This window comes from Erythrolamprus reginae, chromosome 3, assembly GCF_031021105.1.
Source record: "Erythrolamprus reginae isolate rEryReg1 chromosome 3, rEryReg1.hap1, whole genome shotgun sequence".
NCBI lineage: Eukaryota > Metazoa > Chordata > Lepidosauria > Squamata > Dipsadidae > Erythrolamprus > Erythrolamprus reginae.
Genome location: NC_091952.1, coordinates 153,479,930 through 153,506,161, shown reverse-complemented (window position 1 = coordinate 153,506,161; position 26,232 = coordinate 153,479,930). Strand labels below are relative to the sequence as shown.

General features: G+C 38.3%; 1 protein-coding gene across 3 annotated transcripts in view; it reads right to left on the bottom strand.

Annotated features, from left to right (window-relative positions):
* SLC12A7 (solute carrier family 12 member 7) overlaps window positions 1-26,232 on the bottom strand; it is a 130,562-nt gene that overhangs the window by 49,960 nt on the left and 54,370 nt on the right. For all 3 annotated transcript variants that reach the window (XM_070747049.1, XM_070747050.1, XM_070747048.1), the window contains exons 3-10: window positions 25,964-26,086; window positions 23,981-24,127; window positions 17,966-18,020; window positions 12,054-12,184; window positions 9,872-10,098; window positions 7,353-7,567; window positions 6,709-6,876; window positions 2,012-2,110 (exon numbers count right to left, since the gene is read on the bottom strand). In XM_070747049.1, the coding sequence (XP_070603150.1) occupies window positions 2,012-2,110; window positions 6,709-6,876; window positions 7,353-7,567; window positions 9,872-10,098; window positions 12,054-12,184; window positions 17,966-18,020; window positions 23,981-24,127; window positions 25,964-26,086 (1,165 nt within the window). The remainder of the gene's footprint in view (window positions 1-2,011; window positions 2,111-6,708; window positions 6,877-7,352; window positions 7,568-9,871; window positions 10,099-12,053; window positions 12,185-17,965; window positions 18,021-23,980; window positions 24,128-25,963; window positions 26,087-26,232) is intronic.

Below are 26,232 nucleotides of genomic sequence, written 5' to 3'. Positions count from 1 at the left end.
TAGCTGTGGCAAGGGCTCGTTAGCCAGAGCGTACGCCGGCTACCCCCCGCAGTTCCTGCCGCCGGGAAGCAGCCCCTTTACATTAGCGGTGGCTGCAACGGCACTGGCGATGCGGCCGCTAGCCGCTCCGAGCGGTGTGGGAACGGCCACCCCTCTCACAGTCCGGTCCCGGGCTGACAGTAAAGGGGCTGCTTCCCATCCTCCTGCCAGCTTGCTCAGAAGGAAACCTTCTGAGAAGGAGGATGGGAAGCAGCCCCTTTACTGTCAGCCCGGGACTGGACTGTGAGAGGGGTGGGCGTTCCCACAGCGCTCGGAGCGGCTAGCGGCCGGATCGCCAGCGCTGCTGTAGCCACCGTTGTGGGAGGAGCCTCAGAAAGAAAATAAGAGAGAACAAGAGAGAGAGAGAGAACAAGAGAGAGGGAGAGAGGTGATTCTTGAAGCATATGGTAAAAAGCACCCAAATAATAAGAAACACCCCCCCCAGCCCACACTTGTGTTTGAAAAGAATAAAAGAGAAAAAAACCCCAGCCCTCAACTGGTTTTGAAAATGGTTCGAGTGTGTATATATACACACACACACACACACACACGTAAGGGGGGGGAGAGAGACAGGGATGGAAAAAGAGGAGAAGTGAGAGGGAGAAGGAATGAGGGAAAAAGGGAGGAAGAGAGAGAAATGAGAAACATGAGAGAGAAAAGGGGGAAAGACAGGAGAAGAACCCAGAAATGAGACAGTGGTATAAATTTGAGGAGGGATGATTGATGATTGACTGTATTTATAAGGGGATGTTACATGGGATTGTATATATGAGGGGGTTATTTATGTGTGTGTGTGTGTGTGTGTGTGTGTGTGTGTGTATTTATTTATTTATTTATTTATTAGATTTGTGTAATTTTGGTTGGTGGTGTGCCCCAGGATTTTGTAAATGTAAAAAATGTGCCGCGGCTCAAAAAAGGTTGAAAATCACTGCTCTAGCAGGTGGTAAATCAGCACTCCTTTTAACTGACAAGGGACCCATTTCCCAGACTTTGATAATTTCCCCAGGTATTTTTGTACCTACTTGACCAACATTATTAGTGGTTGCAAAATTGAATGTTAAACTGGATGCATTTATTTCTGCCTGTTTGTATTTGTTCTTATGTTTAACCATTGAAAATGTACTTTTCCTCCAAAAAGAATAATCTTTCCATATTTCTTAGGCAACATTTTAAAATAACTTTAAAAGCTGAGGTCATATTATTCACCCTGCTCTGTATCATAGCACACTGCACAGTACTGAAAATTGGCAGGGTCACTAATTAAACCCGACAAGTTAAAATCTGTTTAAGTGACATTGCAAGAGGATAAAGACAGAAAGTGCGGAAAGAGGAAAAAATGGATGGGCTGTTTGGATTGCCATATCATGATATCACATACAGATTCTCATTCCATAATAGATTCTCACATAGGTGTCAGCATGCTGCATGTTAGACTGAAAGATACCTGCAGAATAGATGGTAGGAGAAAGAAAAATAGCCAGGTTCACCTTTTTGTGTTGACAAATTATGATGAGTTATAATAATAAACTTAATTGTGGTGAGGAGAAATATGAGAGGCAGACAAGACAGATAGACAGAGACATATGGAGAGATAGACAGAAGAGTGCTCCCACTTGGCTCTCTCTCTCTAAATAATTCATTCATAATTTTAACAATAAGATCTTCATCATTAGTAATTAAAATATTGTGTTATCATGTTCAGAAATGATTTTTTTCTCAATGCAAGTACATCATAGACCTAGACTCAGTCAGGTCTATGATGTACAGAAGAGGGGTAGTCTTATACGGCGAGTATATCTCAAATTCTATATTTTAACTGGAAAAGTTAGGGGGTCGTCTTATACGCCCAGTCGTCTTATACGCCGGAAAATACGGTATTTGCTTTGGAGTATATACAGTTAACAATATTCTAGTGTATGTGCTAAATACAGAAATGAAGTACAGATTTCTTGAAATTGCATAAAAAGGATACAAATAAATGATGTCGTTGAGATGGCTAAAATTGTACCAGTTGGAATAGATTTTTGAGCATCCCTAAGATCTCCAGACCGATTTGAACCTGCCATGATACCTAAACACAAGGACAAAACAATCCATTAAAAATGTCATTATGGAATAGAGCAATCTATTTAGTTCATCATTTGAACTGAAGTGAATACATTAAGAACTTAGACGTTTATATAAACAGAAACAAATTAAGCTTAACCCACATTCATTCTTCATTGAGAAAATTATACAGTGACCAATTATGATTTAAAACAATTTTCAAATACAGACTATCAGAAAATGGGAAAGGAAATAAACAAGATTTGGGAAAGTAGAAGGAAAATAATTATTTTTTCAATATGTAGAAGGGTATTAAGACAGAAAAAATGTGTTTTCTATTCTTTCACGTTGGTTAATTGGTTCATTTATTTATTTATTGAATTTCGCCCATTCATTCTCAGTGACTCTAGAAAACTTATAAACAGTAAAAACCCAATATAAAAATAATATAATCAATCATCCTTCACGTTTGTTTTACTAATGAACAGGCCACCTGTGTTGCATTTTCTCTCTGTAAAAATAGAATTCAGTTACTTAATTGACCCTTAAATTATTTTCTATTTATATACATTCATATTTTGTAAAATTATATGCTTATTGATTATAACAAATTACTACAAAAAAGGAAATTGCATAATCTTAACCAAAAGCAGATGGAAAAAACCCCACAAAATACAATTTAGAACTCAGAAAATTATGTTGTTTTATAAATGTAGTTGTACTTTGGAAGTACAGGCAGAATGGGGGTCTACTTAATGCCTCCAAACAGAATAATGCATTTGCTGAAATCCACCGGAGAAGAACAATTTTGCTTCTACTATAGATGACTACAAATTCCTTATATCTCTTATATTAAAATTACCACCAAATATACAAGCATGTTTTCACTTGTTGTGAGCCGCCCCAAGTCTTCGGAGAGTGGCGGCATACAAATCCAAATAATAAATAAATAATAAATAAATAAAATAAATAAATAAATGTACCCTCTTATTAACCTTAATGGCTGGCCAATAGGAATATTTTTTCAGTGGGAGTACTTGTTCACCATGAAGCATGATTAATTTCTGAATAATATGCACACATATGCCAAAGGCTGAAACTGAAGTCTACCTTAATTTGCCATGGACAAAGATATATAAGAAGACAGTGCAAGAGTTCAAATTGTCCGTTACTGAATGGAGATGTTTCAGACAATTTATTATTAAGAATGTGTAACCATGATGACTTTATGACATTTTAACAGTATCTTTTACATGAGAGAAAACATTCAGCTACCCTCCTTCATTACTCAGGAAAATCAAAGGAACATAGAGACCGCATTTTAAGGCACAGAAAGATTCACTGATAAATATTTTGCAAAAAAGGAAACGTTTTGCTACTAAAAATCTATATTTTGAGGCAAAATACAGCAAAGAGTGTCCTCCTCGATCCACAGCTGGCATTGGAACATCATCTTTCGGCTGTGGCGAGGGGGGCGTTTGCCCAGGTGCGCCTGGTGCACCAGTTGCGGCCCTATTTGGACAGGGAGTCATTGCTCACAGTCACTCATGCCCTCATCACCTCGAGGTTAGATTACTGCAACGCTCGCTACATGGGGCTACCTTTGAAAAGTGTTCGGAAACTCCAGATTGTGCAGAACGCGGCTGCGAGAGCCATCGTGGGGCTTCCCAGATTCACCCACGTATCTACAACACTCCGTGGCCTGCATTGGCTGCCGATCAATTTCCGGTCACAATTCAAAGTGTTGGTTATGACCTTTAAAGCCCTACATGGCATTGGACCAGAGTACCTCCAGAACCGCCTGCTACCGCACGAATCCCAGCGGCCGCTAAGGTCTCAGAGAGTTGGCCTTCTCCGGGTCCCGTCAACTAAACAATGTCGTCTGGCGGGCCCCAGGGGAAGAGCCTTCTCTGTGGCGGCCCCGGCCTTCAGGAATCAACTCCCCCCGGAGATTAGAACTTCTCCCACCATCCTTGTCTTCCGTAAACTACTTAAGACCCACCTATACCACCAGGCATGGGGGATTTGAAACATCTTTCCCCCAGGCTCATTATAATTTATGTTTGGCATGTATGTGCTGTTTGGTTTTTAATTATGATAGGGTTTTTAGTTATTTTTAATATTAGATTTGTGCCATTATAATATTGTTTTTATCATTGTTGGGAGCTGCCCCGAGTCTTCGGAGAGGGGCGGCATACAAATCTAATAAATTGAATTGACATTTAATTGAAAGAGACAAAGTAACACATGGTGCAAACCTCACTTGTTTGAGAAAAAGGGTCTGTATACTGTATGTTGTAGATTGTAAACTATTGCAGGGGGAAGGCTATTGCCGTACACTCTATAAAGTAATAAAGAGATGGCCAAATTGCTTATTAGAAAAGGTAAGAAAAAGATGGGGGAAATGGAAAATAATGCAATAGAATTTATTGTGACTCCCTATTTCTAAAACTTATTTATCATATTTAAAAACCACCCATCTCCCTCAGAAACAGAATTTTAGTGAAAGCCTATGTGGGTTGACGTTATAGCTATACTGAATTCTTGGACAGTGAAGGAGACAAAAATAAAAAATAGCAGCTAACCAGGATCTGAATGAGCACATTGACCTGAAATTTGTCCAAATATTTGGTTGCATGCCAACATGTTTGCTGGTGTGCTAGAGTTTGGGCTGTCAATGAAGAAACTGTTCTTTTCTGCCACCAGTATTTGTGTTACTTGAAAACGTATACAGAAGCCGTACAGAGGTGAGACCTACAAAGACTGTATTTGATTACACTTTTTTTCAGCCTAGTAAAAATAGATTTGGGGTGGGGTAGGGGGCTGATTTCCTTGAATCCAAACTTATCCTGAATAAATTCTGCTTGTTCTCTAATATTTCATTCTTGACGTTAGCATTCATTCAAGGAACTGCTACAACTGTTTCAGGAGAAATTAATTATTTCATTGCAGTACAGTATTCTTTTAACACCTCTGATATCTCATTCTGTTGTTTCCTTGCAAATAAGCTCATCAGGTATGAAATGTGAAAGTACAATAATATCATAACTCTGATTATGTACTGTATTCTTCGATTTGGCACTTTTAAAGTACAGTGGTACCTCTACTTACGAACTTAATTGGTTCCGTGACCAGGCTCTTAAGTAGAAAAGTTTGTAAGTAGAAGCAATTTTCCCATAGGAATCAACGTAAAAGCAAATAATGCGTGCAAACCCATTAGGAAAGAAATAAAAGCTCGGAATTTGGGTGGGAGGAGGAGGAGGAAGAAGAGGAGGACGAGGACAGTCGCTGCCCAGAGTGAAGGGAGCGTTTCTTTTCTCTGGGCGTTGGCACAGTTTTATTCTCTCTCTAAGCATCCAGAGAAAGGAAAATGCTCCGTTCGCTCTGGGCTGCCAAAGCCTCCTTAAGCACCACCAAAAGGTTCCTCTGGCAGCCTAGAAAAGCCTGAGATGCCCGGGAGTAAAGGGGGAATGGCAGTAAACTGGCCAGACCTTCGTGATGCTCTCAAATTTCGTGGGAAATTTTTCTGGGCTTGGGTTCTTAAGTAGAAAAGTCCTACATGGCATCGGACCAGAATACCTCTGGGACCGCCTTCTGCCACACGAATCCCAGCGGCCAATCAGGTCCCACAGAGTTGGCCTTCTCCAGGTCCCGTCGACTAAACAATGCTGTTTGGTGGGACCCGGGGAAGAGCCTTCTCTGTGGCAGCCCCAGCCCTCTGGAATCAACACCCCCCAGAGATTCGAATTGCCCCTACCCTTCCCGCCTTCCGCAAGATGTTGAAGACCTATCTATGTTGCCAGGCATGGGGAGAATAACTATCTCTTCCCCCCACACACCACCTTTTTTTCCTGACTGTAATATATGAGAATGTGTGATTGTTCAGTAATGATTGCTTTTAATATCTATAGGTTTAAAATATTGTTTTTTTAACTCTATTGGATTTGTATTTTATGTATTGTATTGTTGTTGTTGTGAGCCGCCCCGAGTCTTCGGAGAGGGGCGGCATACAAATCTAATAAATCTTAAATCTTTTTTAAAAAATGGTTCTTAAGAAGAGGCAAAAAAATCTTGAACACCCGGTTCTTATCTAGAAAAGTTTTTAAGTAGAGGCCTTCTTAAGTAGGTACCACTGTATTCATGAACCTGTATCAGTAGTCATAATTTCCAATTTTATCCCCAAAGTGCTTTTTCCCCCAAAAGGCAATTAGGCTTTGTTTTTTCCTTGAAGATGTTTCGCTTTTCATCCCATTGTGTCAGGTCCCAAAACGAGGAAAGACGTGGCAATTCGTCCAAGCAGAATTCCTTATTGATCCACATTTACAGGCAGACTCTTGACAAACTGAAACACTCTTCTGTTTACATCAAGCATATACTCTAAGAACTATTAGGGAGGGTTTGTCCTTATCTTCTTTTTCTCACATAAAATATTCCTCTGAATGCACACTCTCTCTCCTGGGAATCGAGCCTGCTACACTCCATCCCCAATTATTTATACTGCCATTTATTTTTACATATGTCACTGTAAAGTTAGAACCCTGAAATGCAGCTCAGCAAAATTTTAAATAAATAATTTATAATAACTACATTTTCTTATAGGAGGCAGAAAGGATGAAACAATACCTGTCACAGAAGGAAAATAAATTCCTACTAGCATGGTGAAATAAGTCATGATATCTGTATAGATGTAATAGTCTTGTTCCTCTTTTGCTTCATCTAAAACAGGAACTGAAGGAAGATCCTGTTTTCCCACAATTGTTCCTTTGTCTGAATAGCTGCTCCACAAATTATCTGCCATGGAAAAAAACACAAGATTTTGTTCACTCACAAACATTTTTAAAAAATATATAAACTAGTCCTGATGCAAAAATCTTTAAACATAATCTTAAGTACTCATTCTGTCCCAGACTTACCAATTAAAAAGCTTTCTCTATTTCTGGGGAAAAAAATATCTACTTCATGAAAATGATATGCTGGTTGTAGCCAATACCTCACTGAAACTGTGGGGAAAATATCATGTAAAAGCTAGGACAAATCAAAATGGTAACATAAAGCAGCTGAACATATCCAACAAATAAATTAGGAATTCAAAGTTAAATGGACATAGAGAAAGCTTTAAACAAAGGCTGCTATTTGTTTTAGGGCTCCCTTAAATTAAGGAACAATTTGTATTGGTTATATTGACAAAATTCTTATTATCAGTTGAAAATCACTAGTTCAAATTTTTTTTATTCCCAAAATCATTTCCACTAGAATTCCAGACTCACCAAGTAAGACTCCACTTTTAATTCCAGGAATACCTTGGAGTTCTGTGACATTATTTAACTGAAAATACTCATCACAAGTAGCATTTAAGTTGGGATTTTTGTCACAAAACCATTTCCACAATTCGGTAGTCACTGTTACGTTGTTTGTTTCAATATATTTAGCACAGGGAACATCCTTATCTTTTGCTAGAGTACGGTTTCCAAGAAGACACACACTACAAGATATAATTAAATAAATAATTTAAAAGGCATTTCTTATTATTAAAAATATGAATTAAAGACAACAAATCTTAAAACTGTTGTTGACATCTATATCCTATTTCTATCTTATATTAACAGCTTGAATCATAAAGGAAATAGTCCACAATAAACATAAATTACTTTTTATTAATGACACATGGCATCAAAATATTTTAACAAGAGTGTTATTGGAATTTTTTGAAAAAAAGAAGCAAAGAAGAGAAAGGAGTTAGGAATGAAATAACTTCTGGAATTGTTGCTATTTTATTTTAAATGGCTGTACTGCAGATGAAAAGGATATATAAATGATCATAGAGAGCCAATTTGGTGTAATGGTAAGACACAAGGCAAGATACTTGAAGCCTATAAATTCTAATCCCAATTTAGGCACAAAACCTGCTAGATAGCTTTTCATTCCCCCCCTCTCTCTCAGTCCTAGGAAACAGGCAATGGCAAATCACTTCAAAAAATCTTGTCAAGAAAACTGCAGTTACCATGAGCCAACACTGATTTTAATGTGCATACATACAAATATTCACATTTCTTTACTTGGGTTGAACAAAAGTTTCAAAAGAGGTCGTTCTTAAAATTTGAATGCAAGTGATTCTTTGGGATCACTAAAGCAACAGCACTGTGTACAATACTAGTATAGTGTAAGGCCCATGTGGCTGCTTTGAAAGCTTCTTCTGGTTGTCTACATGAGTGGGCATGCACAAATACTTTGACCACTTCCCAATGGAATGGTCTATTATTTGGATTATTATTTAGATGGAGAAGTATCAGGCAGTAAGGGAACAACTCTTCCACAAACTGAAATGTGTAAATGATTGAAAATCATAAATAAGGTACCCCCTCATTTTGGTGGAGGCGTTTGAATGTTGTTGGGTGGTGGGGGCACGAATCATCGAGCACTGTGTGATATGTAGTGTGTATATGTTATTATTACAAAAAATCAATACAAATTTATTATATATAAAAAGATTCTTTATAATCTGTGATGAACATAAGAGATTGGGAAAGAGATTGAGAAAGCTCATCAATGGGGTGGCACAATCATATGCTTAGAAGGATTGCAATAGAAATTAAAATATTGGCCCTAAGAAAAATATTGGCCCTCTTTGAGTGTTTACCTGAATATGTGAAAGGCTGGGTACAGAATGGGGTTTCACAACCTATAGTTCCCACATGTCCCTAGATATATATCTAGGACATCGGATAAACAGATGTATTTCTAGAATCAGAAGCAAGTATCCTTCTCTATGTGAACTAGGATCTTAATCAAGTAAGGTCCCAGATGTATATCATATTCAAACAAATGGAAATACAACCATTTTATCTTTAGCAAGTTGAGGTGTGTGCTTTCTATGCTCTACTCCAGTGTTTTTCAACCAGTGTGCCGCGGCACATTAGTGTGCCGCGAGACATGGTCAGGTGTGCCACGAAGCGAAGCTCAGAGGGGGGGAGGAGGGAGAGAGAAAGACATAGAGGGAAGGAAGGAGGGAGAGAGAAAGAAAGAAAGCAAAAAAGAGAGGGAAGAAGGAAGAGAGAAAGAAAGAGGGATGGAGAGAGAAATAGAGCGAAAGGGAGGAAGAGAGAGGTTTTTTTGTCCAAACTTTTTTTAGCTCTCCCCCCCCCCTTAATGTTCCCCACGTTTTTGTAAATGTGAATAATGTGCCGCAGCTCAAAAAAGGTTGGGAAATACTGCTCTACTCAACAAGGTGGGCATTGTATGCAGAAGATGACTAATGAGTAATCTGCATTGTTTGTAGAATGTATCCAAAACAATGGTATAGTACATGTGGATTCTAAGTAAATTCAAAATATTTTTTTTTTAAAACTGAAATGTGAGGCTTTACCATAGATAGGAAAGCTATTACAAGAGTTTCATTTAAATACCTTTCACAAAGATGATAGTGTCCTAAAAACCCCTATCTCATTTCTGTGTGTATCATTATGAAAGCTTAGATCACTATTAAGCAGGCTACTGAATAAACATCTGCTCAAATAGTTGTTCAAAGATCTGAAACATCAGAAAACATGGAAATCAGTCTTTGAAACTCTATTGCAACAATGTTCTTTCTTCCCATCCGTGGATACATCTGAGTGGAATCATTTCAAAAAGCCTTTTTGACATGTTTCAAGACCTTGACCTGATCTAAGGCAAACATTACTAACATTATTGGGTACTGCATGTATTTTTTTTATTTTACTTTTTAACAATATTAAAATATTATAATTATCATTGATATTTAAATGTACTTTAAATATCATGCACTTACGGAAAGTCCGGAGGAAGAAATGCAGTTTTAATAACGCCTGCATAAATAGCCATAATTGAAAGGATTACGCAAGCCAAGAAGACTAATGCAAGCTTATTGACATATTTGACTCCCACAAAAACAACTATTGCCATCAGAGCAACAATGCACGTCCCATAAACTCTCATATTGTTTAATGTGGCCTCCTCACTTCCTTGAAAAATAGCAGCATTAGGAGAAATATATTTCTGTAAGACAAATATTGATTATTGTTTTTGTACAAAGTTCCAAAACATAAATAATTAAAATCATTGCAGTAGGAATCAACAGCAATATTATAGACTAAAATGTACATTTTAAAATAAAAAGGATATAACTGTTAACCTTGTCACTTCAAAAGAATCAATTTGGGCAATGAGATGGGTAGCATATAAATTTAATAAAGAAAAAAAATACAGAGTTGGTTGACCTCTGCTTCAATTCAATTCATTATGTCTGAAGACCAGTACAAGCAGAATGTTCAATGGATATCTATAAATCTATATCAATAGATCAGTGTTTCCCAACCTTGGCAACTTGAAGATATTTGGACTTCAACTCCCAGAATTCTCCAGCCAGCGAATGCTGGCTGGGGAATTCTGGGAGTTAAAGTCCAAATATCTTCAAGTTGCCAAGGTTGGGAAACACTGCAATAGATAATAAACAAAATAGGAAGATTGATTTTCTCCCCAAGTAATTTCTTATAAATAAATTGAGGAGAAATGAGAAGAGAAGCAACTGATGAAAATGAAAAGTATACTGCACAGAGCAAATTACGCTAAGGATTAGATAGTGCTTGGGAGTGGCTCTTGCTCAATATTTTGCCTAAATGGGCCTCTCCCTTGCCTTTTGTTCTTCCTTATTTAACTTCTCCACCTTGACTCATCTCCACTCAGTTTTGTTCCTTTGTCTTGGTTTCATATCCCAAAGCAGTTTATGCATTTTCCACTTATCCTTATTTCTTCTTTGCTACTTTTACTGGATGGAGGGATGGATTGTGTGCATTCAGTATTTCTATGTATCAGTACGTGAACATAGTCTTTGTAATTATTAAAAAAGAATGGTTGCTATATATAGATGGGGAACACTTAATTGTATAAACGGAGAAATACAATTGACTATCTGCCCTGTGGCTTCTGACAGATATATACATGCACATGCACCTATGCATAGGCAAATACAGTGGTACCTCTACTTAAGAACGCCTCTACTTAAGAACTTTTCTAGATAAGAACTAGGTGTTCAAGATTTTTTTGCCTCTACTTAAGAACCATTTTCAACTTAAGAACCCGAGCCCGGAAATATTTCCCAGGAAATTTGAGAGCAGCATGAAGGCCCGGCTAGTTTCCTGCCATTCCCCCTTTAATCCTGGCCATCTCGGGCTTTTCTGGGCTGCCAGAGGAGCCTTTTGGTGGTGCTTAAGGAGGCTTGGACAGTCCAGAGCGAATGAAGCATTTTCCTTTCTCTGGGTGCTTGGACGGGGAATAAACCTCTGCCAGCGCCCAGAGAAAAGAAATGCTTCCTTCACTCTGGGCAGCCGAGGAGTCACAACAGCAAAGGAAAAGCGGTGGCTACAAAGGAGGGGGGAGCCCTGCAGCCTGGGAAGGAAGAGGCAGCAGGTAGCAGCAGCAGCAGCCAGTGTATGAGAGGCAGTGTATGGGAGGCAGCCTCTCACAGGGTGTATTGGAGGCACGTGCTCCTTATGCTCCTCCTCGCTGCTTCAGAGTCCCTCATTTTATTTTTAACTTAAAGTTTTGGATTTTTTTTTATTCCCCTCACCTCACCTTCTTCCTTCAGCAACAATTGTCCTCCTCTTCTTCCTCCTCCCACCCAAATTCCGAGCTTTTATTTCTTTCCTAATAGATTTGCACGCATTATTTGCTTTTACAATGATTCCAATGGGAAAAATTGCTTCTACTTAAGAATGTTTCTACTTAAGAACCTGGTCACGGAACGAATTAAGTTCTTAAGTAGAGGTACCACTGTATACATATGCACACAATGATTGAAATGGGCAGACTGGAATCTTCAGGGCTGTTTCTGCCAGTTAGCAACCCCTACACTGAGAAGGGAATAAGGTATTTATTACATAAGAAAACTACATTCTTCATACCCTTAATACATAACATGAAGAGGAAAACATAACATTAAATAAAAGACCTACCAGTAGAATTTCAATTGTGCCAAGAATATACATAGCTCCTGCAAATGTTGTGCCCAAGTAAAAGCAAAGTCCCACAGCTCCCCCAAATTCGGGCCCTAATGACCGTGAAATCATATAATACGAACCACCAGCTGTGAAATTAAAATGGAAAAGACATAAATTAGCATGGTATAAAATACATTAACCATATTCAAAGCATATTTGTCTTGCTCAACTAACTGGGACACTAAATCAGATGAAGCATGCCAGAAAGCCAATCTGATTTGAAAGACTAAATAAAATATTTTAGCCAGAAACATTAACAAAGGTGAAAAATACTAAAGCTTGCAATGCATACTGAAAGGGTATTCCACCAAACAGATTAGAAGTATACCCTCAAAGAGTTAAAGCAGATGCATTCTTTAGAGCAGTGTTTCCCAACCTTGGCAACTTGAAGATATTTGGACTTCAACTCCCAGAATTCCCCCTGGGAGCTGAAGTCCAGATCTCTTCAAGTTGCCAAGGTTGGGAAACACTGCTTTAGAGGACTTGTGTGGCTATTTCAAAGGCTATCCTATCTGTAAGCATGCATACCCCATATACACATAATATGATGCCAATGCTTCAAGGAGGGAGCCTTAAATGAGTCTACTATCTTTAAAACTATTTATTTTTGCATCCTCAGGTCAATTTTGAATCCTAGTGACTGCTTGAATTAGTTCTTGAAATTTTCTTGGCAAGATTTTCAAAAATGAGTCCTCGGAGAGGGGCGGCATACAAATCCAATTAAATAAATATTGTCTCTAGGGTTTTCTAGGACTGAGAAAGTGTGATTGACCCAAAGTAATCCAGTTGGCTTCATATGTAAGGTTGGACAAGAATTTACAAGGACTCTTGGTTTCTAGTGTAGTGCCTTAATCCCGACACTAAGCTGTCTCTCAAAACACTTACGAACATAAAATAATTCTAACTTAACTTTCTAGCCATATAAAATATTTACTACAAGTAGCCCTCGACTATTGAACCCAATAATTTGGCTGCGGAGCATTGAGTTTCATCCCATTTTGCAGCCTTCCCTGCTTAGCTGTTCTATGTTCTTTCCCCATTTTTAAATATTACATACTCATTCATACCACTCATGGCTAATAAACAGAATGATACCTTGCACTTAAAAATAAACTGCACTGGACACTATTTATAATAGAACTAAAAAGCAAATCTCAGACCCTATATACAAACAAATATCCTGCGGTGATCAGTTCTCACTTAGAAAACTCTTTGCTTATTAAAAAAGAAAGGTTAAGCATAAAGGAGATAACTAATGACAATTATATACCAAGATAGATTACTTAACACTTTATGAGAGTTTGAGGAAGACTGAAAACAATCTCATTTATTGGGATGTTGTTTCTGGAGAAGTTTTCGAGATCAAAATCAGGCCTACCTACCAGTGTTCCCTCTAATTTTTTTTTTTTGGGGGGGGGGCGGAAAAGTATAATGTCTGAGCGGCAGTCCCTTCGGGACTGGGCGGCACACAAATATTAAATAAACAAACTAACAAACAAACAAACAAATAAAAAACCCACCCTGTTCTGCCTCAGAGAATTTCAAAATAAAATACTGTACTGTGTGTCTATAACAGTGAGCTCATAATAGGGCAACTCTATCAATATCAAAATGTCATTTAAATAGTTGAGCTAGTTTCAAACTAGATTTTGATTTTCTTTCTCTCTTCCTTACTCCCATTCTTTTTCTTTCTCTTTTGCTTCCTCCCTTTTTTCTATCTGTTTCTCTCTCTTCCTCTCTCTCTCTCCTTCCCTCTAACTCTTTCCCTATCGGATTCTGGGCAGGTTTGAAAAACTCTGAGTTGATGATGATTTTTAAGTGAGCGATTGCTCACTGCTCAGCTTAGAGGGAACTATGCTACCTACTATACACAGACAATCAAACATGAAGATTTACAACAGTTCATTTAGTGACCATTAAAAGTTACTGTAGCACTGATGACCATTTTTCACACTTATGACTGTTGCAGCATCCCATGTTGACATGATTTACACTTGGATGTTTGGCAACCGGCTCACATTTATGACGGTTGCAGTGTCCCGGAGTCATGTGATTCCCTTTTTCAACATTCTGGCAAGCAAAGTCAAAGGGGAAACCGGATTCACTTAACAACCATGTTACTAATATAAGAACAGCAATGATTCACTTAACAAATGTGGTGAGACAAGTTGCAAAATGAGGCAAGACTCACAACAAATGTATGCAAAGATGCAGCTTGGAAAGTTTAATGGCCATCTACCAATCAGTGTCTATAAAATTGCCCCAGACCAGGAAGCCTCATTCACTCATCTGGCCCAGCAGCACTTATGATTGCAGAGGAAATGCAACTCCGCACACTCACTTAACTCACTTCCAATCTCATTGATGTCTGGACAGGAGCTTAAATAGAGGCCTGGGGCCTTTAGCAGTCTCAGGCAGCTGTCACCACTGCTACTGAGAAATACCATCTCAAGCACCTCACCATTCTAGCACCATTCCAAAAATCCCAAACTGCCCGACTGCCATGCGCTCTTCAGGATCTGTTGCACCCCACTTACCTTCACTGTTTTTCTCCAGCTGCTGATGGGCATATCTAGCAATGTGGCCTCTATAATAAGGCCTGCAGAGGCCCAAGAAAGGCTATGTGGGTGTATCAAGAGCAGGAGAAAAAACAGTAAGTGGCAGATCCTGGGTAGTACAGAGCAGTGGGGATAACTGGGGCTGGGAGGAATGGTAAACAAAGAAAGAAAGACTAACTGTACTTTATGTTAAGGTGAATGCTCATATTACATTGTTATATTGTTATATACTGTTTTATTACTGTTGTTAGCCGCCCCGAGTCTGCGGAGAGGGGCGGCATACAAATCCAATAAGTAAGTAAGTAAGTAAGTAAGTAAGTAAGTAAGTAAGTAAGTAAGTAAGTAAGTAAGTAAGTAAGTAAGTAAGTAAGTAAATAAATAATATGCTTTTACGAATTCACAAAAAACACAATATAATTGATTTCTTTCATGGCATGTTTACAGATGTCATTAGATTTGGAAAGAGTTCACCACACTGGGATGAAAACCAGTTCAATTTTTCTGTAATACTCTAATCAAGAAAGACAATAGCTAATCTAAACTAATGCTTGAACATGGTGGTAGGTTGCTAGAGGTCAAGAAACTAAGCTGATTCCTGCTAAGATAACAGCAGTGTACATTAAGGGTACCTGATAGAAAGTTATCCCTACTCTAAAAAGTAAATACAAATCTGCTCTGGGGGATGTTTGACTCCCACTAAATGAACATTGCATTCTAGTAGTATCATAATCATTGGAGATTATTTTTGCGGTCAGAAGTGCCTACTATTAACAGGCTGATACACTCTCCTGAACAAAAATAGTCACAAAGACTAGCATACAGAGGTGACTTCAAAATTACAATGGTCATGAATCTTCGGAGAGGGGCGGCATACAAATCTAATAAATTATTATTAATTATAATTATTGCAATAATGTATTAAGGCCACCCTTGAAACTGGTTTGAAACCTAGAACTAAGGCACTGCAGCGGCAAAGTATCAGATTTTTTTACATGCCATTACAACTGCACTAAAATATCTGCATTAACTACCTATTTGGTATCAAGCTACAATCAAATTTTTGATACTAGTATACAGTGTTCCCTCGATTTTCACGGGGGATGCGTTCCGAGACCGCCCGCGAAAATTGAATTTCCGCGAAGTAGAGATACGGAAGTAAATACACTATTTTTGGCTATGAATAGTATCACAAGCCATCCCTTAACACTTTAAACCCCTAAATTGCAATTTTCCGTTCCCTTAGCAACCATTCAGATTATTACTCACCATGTTTATTTATTAAAGTTTATTAAAAAAATATTTATTAAAGGCAGACGAAAGTTTGGCAATGACATATGACGACATCAGATGGGAAAAACCGTGGTATAGGGAAAAATCCCGCAAAGTATTTTTTAATTAATATTTTTGAAAAACCGTGGTATAGACTTTCCGTGAAGTTCGAACCCGCGAAAATTGAGGGAACACTGTACAGTTTTATACCACTTAGAGACAAGTTTCCTTAAAGAGCATCCATTGGTGACATCAGCTCCACAGATAGTTAGGATTTTTGTGGGAAGGTCCTGCTCTTTTATGTTCCATATTGTGGATTTATCACTTTAGAATAGAATAGAATGGAATAGAATAGAACAGAACAGAATTTTATTGGCCAAGTGTGATTAGACACACAAGGAATTGGTCTTCCTTTTGTAGTAATGAGTGTTTTTTTTTCAGAGTATAAGATGGTCCGAAGCATAAGATGTACCTAGCTTTTAGGGAGGAAAACAAGAAAAAAAAATCTGCCTTTGCCTCCCAGCAATTTTCCCCCTTGCACCTAACAGTCTGTTTCAGTTTCAGTACAGCCTGATAAGCACAGGCAGCTGATTGACAGTTGGCTTTCTGACAATCAGCTGTTTCTTCAGGCTGCATGAATTGCCATAGTCTATTGACACCTCCGCACCCTCATTTTCAGCCTCCACGTCCAATTTTCAGCCTTCCCATGCTCCATTTTCTGCCTATACACACCCCATTTTCCGCCTATTCTGGGTGGTGGGGATTAGAATAGGCACAGAGACTGAAAACGGGACTTGCAGAGGGCAAAAATGGGATGTGGAGGCCAAAAATGGGGTGTGTGGAGGCAGCAACAGGCAATGACAATCCCTGCAGCCTGAAACAGCTGATGGTCAGGAGGACAATCAGCTGCTTGTGCTAATCAGGCTGTGTTGAAGCTGAAACAGGTTATTTGCTGCAAAGAGGCAAATTGCTGGAAGGCAGAGGCCAAAGGGTGGTGAGTGGCCAGGGCATAAGACATATAAGATGTATAAGACATACCCAATTTTTTTACCCTCTTTTTTTGGGGGGGGGGGGGAGTTCATCTTATTGGTATGGTATTTTAAACTCCATCTTATTCTGACTCCCTTGCTAAATCATTAATCCTTGTTAACAATTCTATTTCAGCTGTTTGTATTTAAACTTCTTTTACATTATTTTATACTAGAATGATTAAATGACTATTATAAACTTTTTATAGAGAAACTGTATACAGAGATTATTTTAAAAAATAAACAGATAAGTAATAGTCAGAGATGAAGTTCACTGGTAATGTACATTATAAACCCAGATTTTTAAAGATCCTTTTAATGCAATATTCCATCCCTTCCCCTTTGGAAGACAGAACAATTTTACTTCTCAGGATATATTCTGTTCAAAACCAAGTAGTTTTCTTCTGAAGCAAAACAGACTCTGAAGTAAATGCCTGGCCTTTATTATTTTGGCCCTGGAATTCACTTCTCAATGGCATGTACCTAGCTGGTTATCTGTTGCTCTCTGATAAATAAGTAGGTTTTGACTTTTTTCTGTTGCTATTTGAAGAACAAAGGGGAGGCCTCATATATCACTGTACCCACCCAACTTATCTGACAGAAGCTGCAGTATAGATATTAAAGAAAAGTTGGCATTATCTTGTCCTTTGCATGCCCTGGCTTGTTTGTTCCATTCATTATGTCTTAGCAAAACACACAAGAACGGGAATAAATCAGGCCAAGTTTTCATTTTTTGTGTTTTCTCACAAACACAATTTTCTTACATTATATATTAAGCAATTTCTCCCTCCTTAACTTCCATAAGCAAAACACACAAGAACGGGAATAAATCAGGCCAAGTTTTCATTTTTTGTGTTTTCTCACAAACACAATTTTCTTACATTATATATTAAGCAATTTCTCCCTCCTTAACTTCCATAAGTCTCACAGTGATCAATATTTCACCAGTAATGGAGGACTAGTTTATAAAGTACATGAAATATTTCAAGACACAATTGTATTTTGTTATTACCTGGAACTACACCATTCGTTGCTATTGCACTCATTGATATTGCAGTCAGCATAGTCTACAAAAACAAATGATAATAATGTTATTAAGAAGTAAAGAATTATGACACTGCAAGATATAAAAGGATTCACTTCTCTTATCTCTATATACCAATGACTGCATCTCAAACGAGCCATCTGTTAAACTACTGAAGTTTAACAGATGAAGTCACAGTGATTGGTCTCATTTGAGACAACGATGAAACTGTACACAGGCTGGAGGTTGAACAAGTAGCCTCGTGGTATGACCAGAACAATATGAAACTGAATACACTCAAAACCATAGACATGGTGGTAGACTTTAGGAGAAATTCTCTAGACAACACAGTATCAACAGTAGAGATCTTCAAATTTCTAGGTTCTTTCATATCTGATGATATAAAATGGTCACCTATCATCAAAAACGTCATAAAAAAGCACAACAAAGTATATTGCCAACTCAGGAAGCGCAAACTGCCCAAGGAGCTGCTGATACAGTTCTACAGAGAAAATATTGTCATCTGCACCTCTATAACTGTCTGGTTTGGTTCTGCAACACAACAAGACAGACACAGACTTCAGAGGATAATCAGAGCTGCAGAAAAAACAATCACTGCCAACCTGTGCGCCATTTAAGACCTGTATACTGCACAAATAAAAAAGAGGGTCATGAAAATATTTACTGACCCCTTGCATCCTGGACATAAATTGTTTCAACTCCTATCCTCAAAACGAGGCTATTGAGCACTGCACAGCAGAACAACTAGACACAAGAACAGCTTTTTCCTGAACACCATCACTCTGTTAAACAAATAATTCCCTCAAACTATTCACTATGGCTGCATTACTATTAGTTTTTTCATCATCCCTATCACCCATCTCCTCCCACTTATAATTGCATGACTGTAACTTGTTGCTTGTATCCTTATGATTTATATTAATATTGTTTCCCGATTTGCTTATTTGTACCCTATGACAATTGTTGTCCATAATTGTTGGATTGGCAATACAGTGTTCCCTCGATGTTCGCGGGGGATGCGTTCCGAGACCACCCGCAAAAGTCGAATTTCCGCGAAGTAGAGATGCGGAAGTAAATACACTATTTTTGGCTATGAACAATATCACAAGCCATCCCATAACACTTTAAACCCCTAAAGTGCAATTTCCCATTCCCTTAGCAACCATTTAGATCATTGCTCACCATGTTTATTTATTAAAGTTTATTTAAAAAACTATTTATTAAAGGCAGGTGAAAGTTTGGCGATGACATTTGACGTCACCGGGCAGGAAAAAACGTGGTATAGGGAAAAAACCCACAAAGTATTTTTTAATTAATATTTTTGAAAAACCGTGGTATAGACTTTTCGCGAAGTTCGAACCCGCGAAAATCGAGGGAACGCTGTATATTGGCTGCAAGTTTTACAGACTGCCACAAAAGGGAGCTAGAGTTTATAACTTATTTCTTTGAGTCACCCTCTTTGTTTCTCTTTGTCTGGCTACTCACTGTTAATGGGTACTAACTGTTAGGTATGCTCTGCATTTTTTCTGCAATTTCTCTATATTGTAGTTTTATATTACAGTATAGCTAAGAGGTGTCTAGGCTTGATATCTTTTTTTACTGATTATGACAAAGAAAACTGGTAAGAAAGACTATGTACTTAATATATTCGGACTTTTACTCTGACTATTATGTGTATGATTTTGCACTGTTTATAGGAACGTGCTATTTCTCAAAGTAAACTTTAATTCAAGTTAGTATATCTGTGTGTGACTGAGTAGTTATTCACAACTAATATCAATATAAACATTTCTCTGTGTGCACAACCTTGATAAGCAAGGATTAACAACAATCATTAAATGTTGTACCTTATGATTCTTGACAAATGTATCTTGTTTTTTTTAATATACGCTGAGACCATATGCACCAAAGACAAATACCTTGTGTGTCCAATCACACTTGGCCAATAAAGAATTCTATTCTATTCTATCCTATTCTATTCTATTCCTATTTTATTCTCCAAGCTGCACAGTGGAAAACAATACTCAATTTTACAAAAAGCAAAAATCATATACATAGAATAATATAGAGCAGTAGAAATGTACATTCTTCACCAAGACAGCAAGATCCATGTGACGACAACATCCAGGAATACTTTTTATAGTAACGTTTTTTAAAAATGTTATTGACTATTTTTCTGGAAAGGGCTCAGTCTCTCTATCGATGTTATGAGAAGAAGAAATACTATACATTATTTATGTCTTCTCCCTTCTTGTTATTTATATAGACTGTAACTGTTCCTTCATTTTGAATCACAGAGTAGGTAAAGAGAAACTAATGTAGTAACGTAGCTCTGATCTAGGAAAGCCTGAACAACTACTGATGATTTCAGAAAGCCCTGCAATGCTTGGGAGTAGCCAAGAAGGATGACACGGCCAGCTAGAGGCTAGGCGACACTTGATCACAAGCCTGGCGGATGAATTGGCTATAGACCAGGGTGTGGCATGGGTAGCATAAAGGTGGTGGGGAGCACAGAGTAGGCAGCTCTGACCAAGATTACACTTTGCTATTGCTAGTGGTCATCAGTTTGTGCTGGAGAAGTAAAGATCTGATTACAAGCCAGGATTGCATGTGGACTCTTTCTTACTCTATCGGAACCTGATAAAGGCACACTGAGAAACATTTTGCCGCAAGATGAATATCAAGATTTGCATCACAAAGCTTAAAACAAGCATTGCCTTCTAACAAGAAAATCGTGTTCAAATCTTTATATGTAAAAATGTACAAAAAAATGAACAATAGTAGAATTTTTCATACCTTAGTTATCTTGTGGATGGGCAATTACAATGCTTTCTAGTGCAATGGATTTCACCTTGAAGGTCACTGGGAAGCTATTGCTGAATAACCAGAGCAGCACAACCAGAGATGGACAAGCCCCATCAAGCCTATATCATAACCCTGCCGTGTGAATTACATTGGATACAAACTAGCTTCTGTTGTGCTTCAGCCTGAGGCTCCTCAGGGAACGGCTGGAACTCTGCCGGATCCATGCTCAGAGGGGGAGGACGAGGAACAGGAGGAGGAGGAGGACCAGGCAGACGGGGAAGAGGAATGTCAGAACGAGGAGGAGGGGGAACAGCCTGAGACCCCCGGGGGGGAGCTCTCCCCAGCGAGTAGCCTGGAATCCTTAGATGAGAACGCACAAGCCATCATCGATATGAGGCAGAGAAGGGCCGCACAACGAAGGGGACAATTAGCCAGATATTTCCATCCCTAATAGGCAACAGCTGGGTTTGGGTGTGGTTCTCCTCAGAAAGGTTGAAAAGGAAGGCCCGCCCTTCCTGTATTGTGGAGAGTTATCTTTTGGGAGTCCTGTGCTTTGATCCTTGGCGTCTCTGATTCTGGCTTGTGGCCTCGAAGGCTGAAAACCTGGGGGAGGCGTGGGTTTTATTATCTACAGTGGTGTGTGTGCCAGCAAGAAGCCTGTTGTATTGTCTGGCTGTCGTGACTCTTCTGTGAAGCTTCATAGCATTCCAGTTTGTAAGAACAGTTTTTGTTATCTGTGTTTGTTTTCAAAGATATAAAAGGACTTTGCTTTTTACCAGCGTTTCTGGCTACTCTTAGTTGGTGTTGACGTCTGGGGGGACCCAGACAGAACAGCTTCTGACTTTAATTCAAGGTGGATGGAGAGGACCTTGAATTAGGTATTCAACAACCATACCAGGTTATCCTGGAAAGGGAGGAGGGGGAGTGAGAAAGAAACTCAAGATTGCCACATCTTGATTCTCCTAATATAAGAGGGGAGACTAGGTTTTCAATATTTTATTATATCTTGCAACAATAAAGAAGAATTCCAGTAGTCCCAAAAGTACTTTTCAGGGGGGCAACTGGACTTTTTCGCTTTCTCCATGAAGACATTTTGCTTCGAATGACAAATAAAACATCTTCAAAGAAAAAACAAGGAAGTCCAGTTGATTCCTGAAAAAGTACCTTTGGGACAACAAGAACCTGGATGACTGAGAATCTCCACAGACGTTTATAATTCCAGTAGTCTTCCGTTTTCTGATCTGGCCTACTTGAAGGGCTGATACACATGAAGCCCTTGCTATTTTTAAGAGCCTGCTTGTCTCCTATATTGTGTGCTCATCTTATGCATTCCAGCTTGATATGGTCAGCCTGGTTTGGACCCACTGGCAAAGCAGTATTATCTGGCTGGCCTTTTCGTTGTTGCAGCTGCTTTCGTTCCCCCACGTCCCCTTACCATGGCCATGAGAAATATTTTTTAAGATGGGCTTTCTGTATCCTCATATGGAGATTGCTTTTATGTATTCTATTTTTATGAAATGCTATTCGTTTAACTTTGTGAAGCTGCCCAGAATAATTTTGGAATTGAACGGCATAGAAATTTAATTCTGAAGGTGACCTATTTGCAGGTTTAGCCTAAATTATGCACTACCGGTATCTATTGGCTCTCAACACTGGAAATAACTCACAGTCTATAAGCCGCTAACAAATGTTGCTATTTGAAGCAAGAACAATTGGAAATAAATCAAGTCAATCAGCTGTTGAGAAAGAGTTTCCTTTGTCTTCATGTCCTATTTATTATCTCTGTGGATGAATTCCATCCAAAGAAAACAAGGCTTTCACTTTTACAGTGTCAATATAAAAGGTAAAATTAGAGAGAAAAATTAAAGATTCATGATCTTAATGCAAGTTAAGCAGATTAACAATTATTATATATTCTGAATATATACTGAATTTATAAATAAATGAAATTCAAGTACATTACAAAATCCTAATAAAATTTAAAAGTAATTGGTATAATGTTATGTTTCCTTCTAGGCAAGAAGTAAAAAAAAAGTTTAAAAACCCTAACAATTTATTAACACGTAAACTTGCTAGACAATTTTCAGCAGATTTTTGGAAAATATTATTTTAAATTATTTCTAGTCCTAGAATGGAAATGCATTTGGGGGGAAATTGAACATTATTTTAAAATCTGATACAATATTATAATTATAGTTTTAAATATTTACTATTTAAACACAACTGTTTTTATCCACTAGATCATGGGTGTTAAATTCCCTGTGTAACACTGCCGGCACATGTTGTTTTGCAACATTTTTTCCCTTTGTGAAGCTGGGGTAAACATGGCTTGTGCATGATGCATCTGGCCCGCAGGTCACCACTTTGACACCACTCCACTATATCTGGTTTACAATATCAGCATATTGCCCCCAATAATCTGGGTCCTCGTTTTACTGACCTTGGAACAATGGAAGGCTGAGTGAATCTTGAGCCCCATCAGGATTGAACTCGAGGCTGTGGGCAGTTTTCCTGCAATACTGCATTCTAACTACTGCGCCACCAGGGCTCCTTGGTATTTCAGATATCATATCTGAAATATGTAGAATAAATATTGCTTCCATAATTATTTATTGGGGTGGACCAGAGGTCTCTAGGATACTTCTACTGATTAGAAATGTGTAGGTACGAGTGCTTCTAATCAAATCTCTGTTTATAACTTTCATATGTGGCTCAAGAAACTCAGGGCCACTATTTTAGCAAATAGAACTACTGTGAGTCAGAGGAAATTCTGTGCTATCTACTTCAGAATATCCTTGTTTATTTATTTTTTTCATCAAGCAGCTCCCAACTTTCTGTTCTTAAACATCTACTACATTTGGACTAAGTTCTGCTTTAAGTTCACAAGAGGGTTTACTCATGAGATTTGCTGATCTAAAACTGAGGGATGTTTTTCATTCAAGAGATAAACAAAACAAATACATGGATTTCATACACTTGATACTGTTTTAAACTGTCAATAGTGTCGCTTCTAAGAAATATGGCTACATAGGAACAGAACAGTGCACTTCCATTACTACAAGCCTTACTTGCTATGAATTGCCTTTCGAGCTATTTGTAAAATTTTCAAGACAGAAAAATTATTAGAATGCAGAATACTATTCAGCAAATATCAAAGAAAGCATATATTATACTTACACCAGCACAGCATATGAATACAATAATGAATGATTCGAGAACCCCGGCTGTTCCCACAATCCATGTCAGTCGCAGAAATAGAATAACTCCCAAAATGTTTTGTAGACAGGGTAAATATACACCAATGAAAGTGCCCATACGTGGAGCCTAAGAAACAGATAACGCGTATAATTGATTGAGATAATCTTTTTGCAAAAAAGACTATAAAAGGCCACAAAATAGAAATTGTTTTGTATTTCTCATAAAAATTACATATACATTCTACTCAGATGTTTTTACTTTTTCTTTTTCTTTTTCATTATCTCTTGTTTTATTTGTTATGCCAGGTGCTCTGGAATAGTGTATAGCATAAAGCAGGAGTTCAAACTCAAGGTTGCTCAAATCTGGTCTGTGAGTTCGGCCTGGAAAAGGACTGTCCTGCAGTGCCTCTGCCGGCTAAAATGGGCCACGGTGGTGCATGTGCGCCCCCCCCCCCTCCAACGGCCTATTTTTGGCTTCCACAGCAGGGTTGAAATTCAGCTGGATTTATCTGGCTATGCAATACAGTGGGGCTGACCGTTTGGATGTCATAATGTCCTTTTTTGTGACGATTTCCGTGATCTGTGCATGCACAGAATGCTTTGCACATGTGCAGATGACATTTGTGAACCAGTAGGGAAGGTAAGTAAATTTCACATCTGCTTCATAGCCTCCTGCAGTTCTCTGCTGGCTGAAAATGGGCTGCAGGGGGCCATGAGCCCCCATGACTCATTTTTGGCCGGCAGGGTGCTGCAGGAGACTGAAAACAGATCATGGGGGGGATACACCCCCCCACGGCCCATTTTTGTCTGGCAGAGTGCTTCTGGAGTCAGATCCTTTTTCACTTTCTCTTCAGCAGCATCTGCCAACTAGAACTAGGTACTCTCCAAGATCTAGATGGCTGTTGTTTGAAGAGCCAAAAATATCTGACTCTTCACTCATGTCTTGGATGAGAAAGCCCCCTCGGATCACTGAGTTTGTCATCTTTTATCTTAATCTTTTACATGTGATTGATTTAATTGTAAATTTGATTGTTGTGAGTCATCCAGGTCATTGAGAATTGGGTGGTTTATAATTTTTGTAAATTATTTCTAATATTAAGTCTTCTTCTAGAGCTGTTTCAGAAGTAGGAACAAAAACTGATAGACTATTGTACAAACAGCTTTAAGAGACATTTGGAGAAATTGTCAGTTCATTTATGTGTTGGTCCTATAGAACAGTGTTTCCCAACCTTGGCAACTTGAAGATATTTGGACTTCAACTCCCAGAATTTCCCAGCCAGCGTATGTTCAAATATCTTCAAGTTGCCAAGGTTGGGAAACACTGCTATAGAAGACATTCAAGCCCCATAGCAGCTGGGGATTCTATATGTCTTTAATCTCTACATTATGAAATTGAGACTATTTGTGCCAAAAAGTATATCTCCCTTTGTCTGTTTAAATGCAAAGAGAAAAAAATGCATCTTGAACCTGAATCAAACGCCCACTATAGCCAACCCCTGTCCCGCTGAGGTTAACACAATACTGATGTGGCTCTCAATGAAATCAAGTTTTATAGCCCTGGCATGTGTATATCCCACAGCATCTAGATAACACACAGTTTTATGTTCTTTCACATTCGCTTTGTGATTTTCATTATTTTCTGTGCTGTTACCCTAGTTGCTCTAATTCAATGATACTCTTCCCTAATTTTTTTAAGCAAAATTGAAAATTACTGAACTCTTAGCAAAATCTTAGTGTTAAAAATGTTTATGTGCGTACTACAATTTATACACGTTATTTCTTTGAAAGAAGGTTCTGTTGCACAAATCTTTCTTACATAGTTCTTAGCTTATGTGACCGTAATATGACAAAAGACAACCATCAAAATTTCTAGGGTTCAATGGTCAGGAATTAATATTAATATTCATGGCCATCACTTTATCCAACTCATGGAAACTATGATGAATGGGGGTGCATTTTGTACCTTAATTTCCTTCCGCTTGGCATCTTCATCTTCTTCATGCTCTACCACTCCCTGAGTAACATTGGTATAATTGGCTAATTTGTTAAGAAGAGATGATACCATGGGGTTGCTATCCATTTCTTCCTGTTGAAATTTTGGAACATAGTAATAGGTAAGAGAAAAAGACATTTTAGCTCAAAAATAATCACAGCCAATTAATCAAAAATAACCAACAAAAAGTAAATTTTGTATACCAACTGACTGAGGAAACCACATTTTTGTTTTGATTA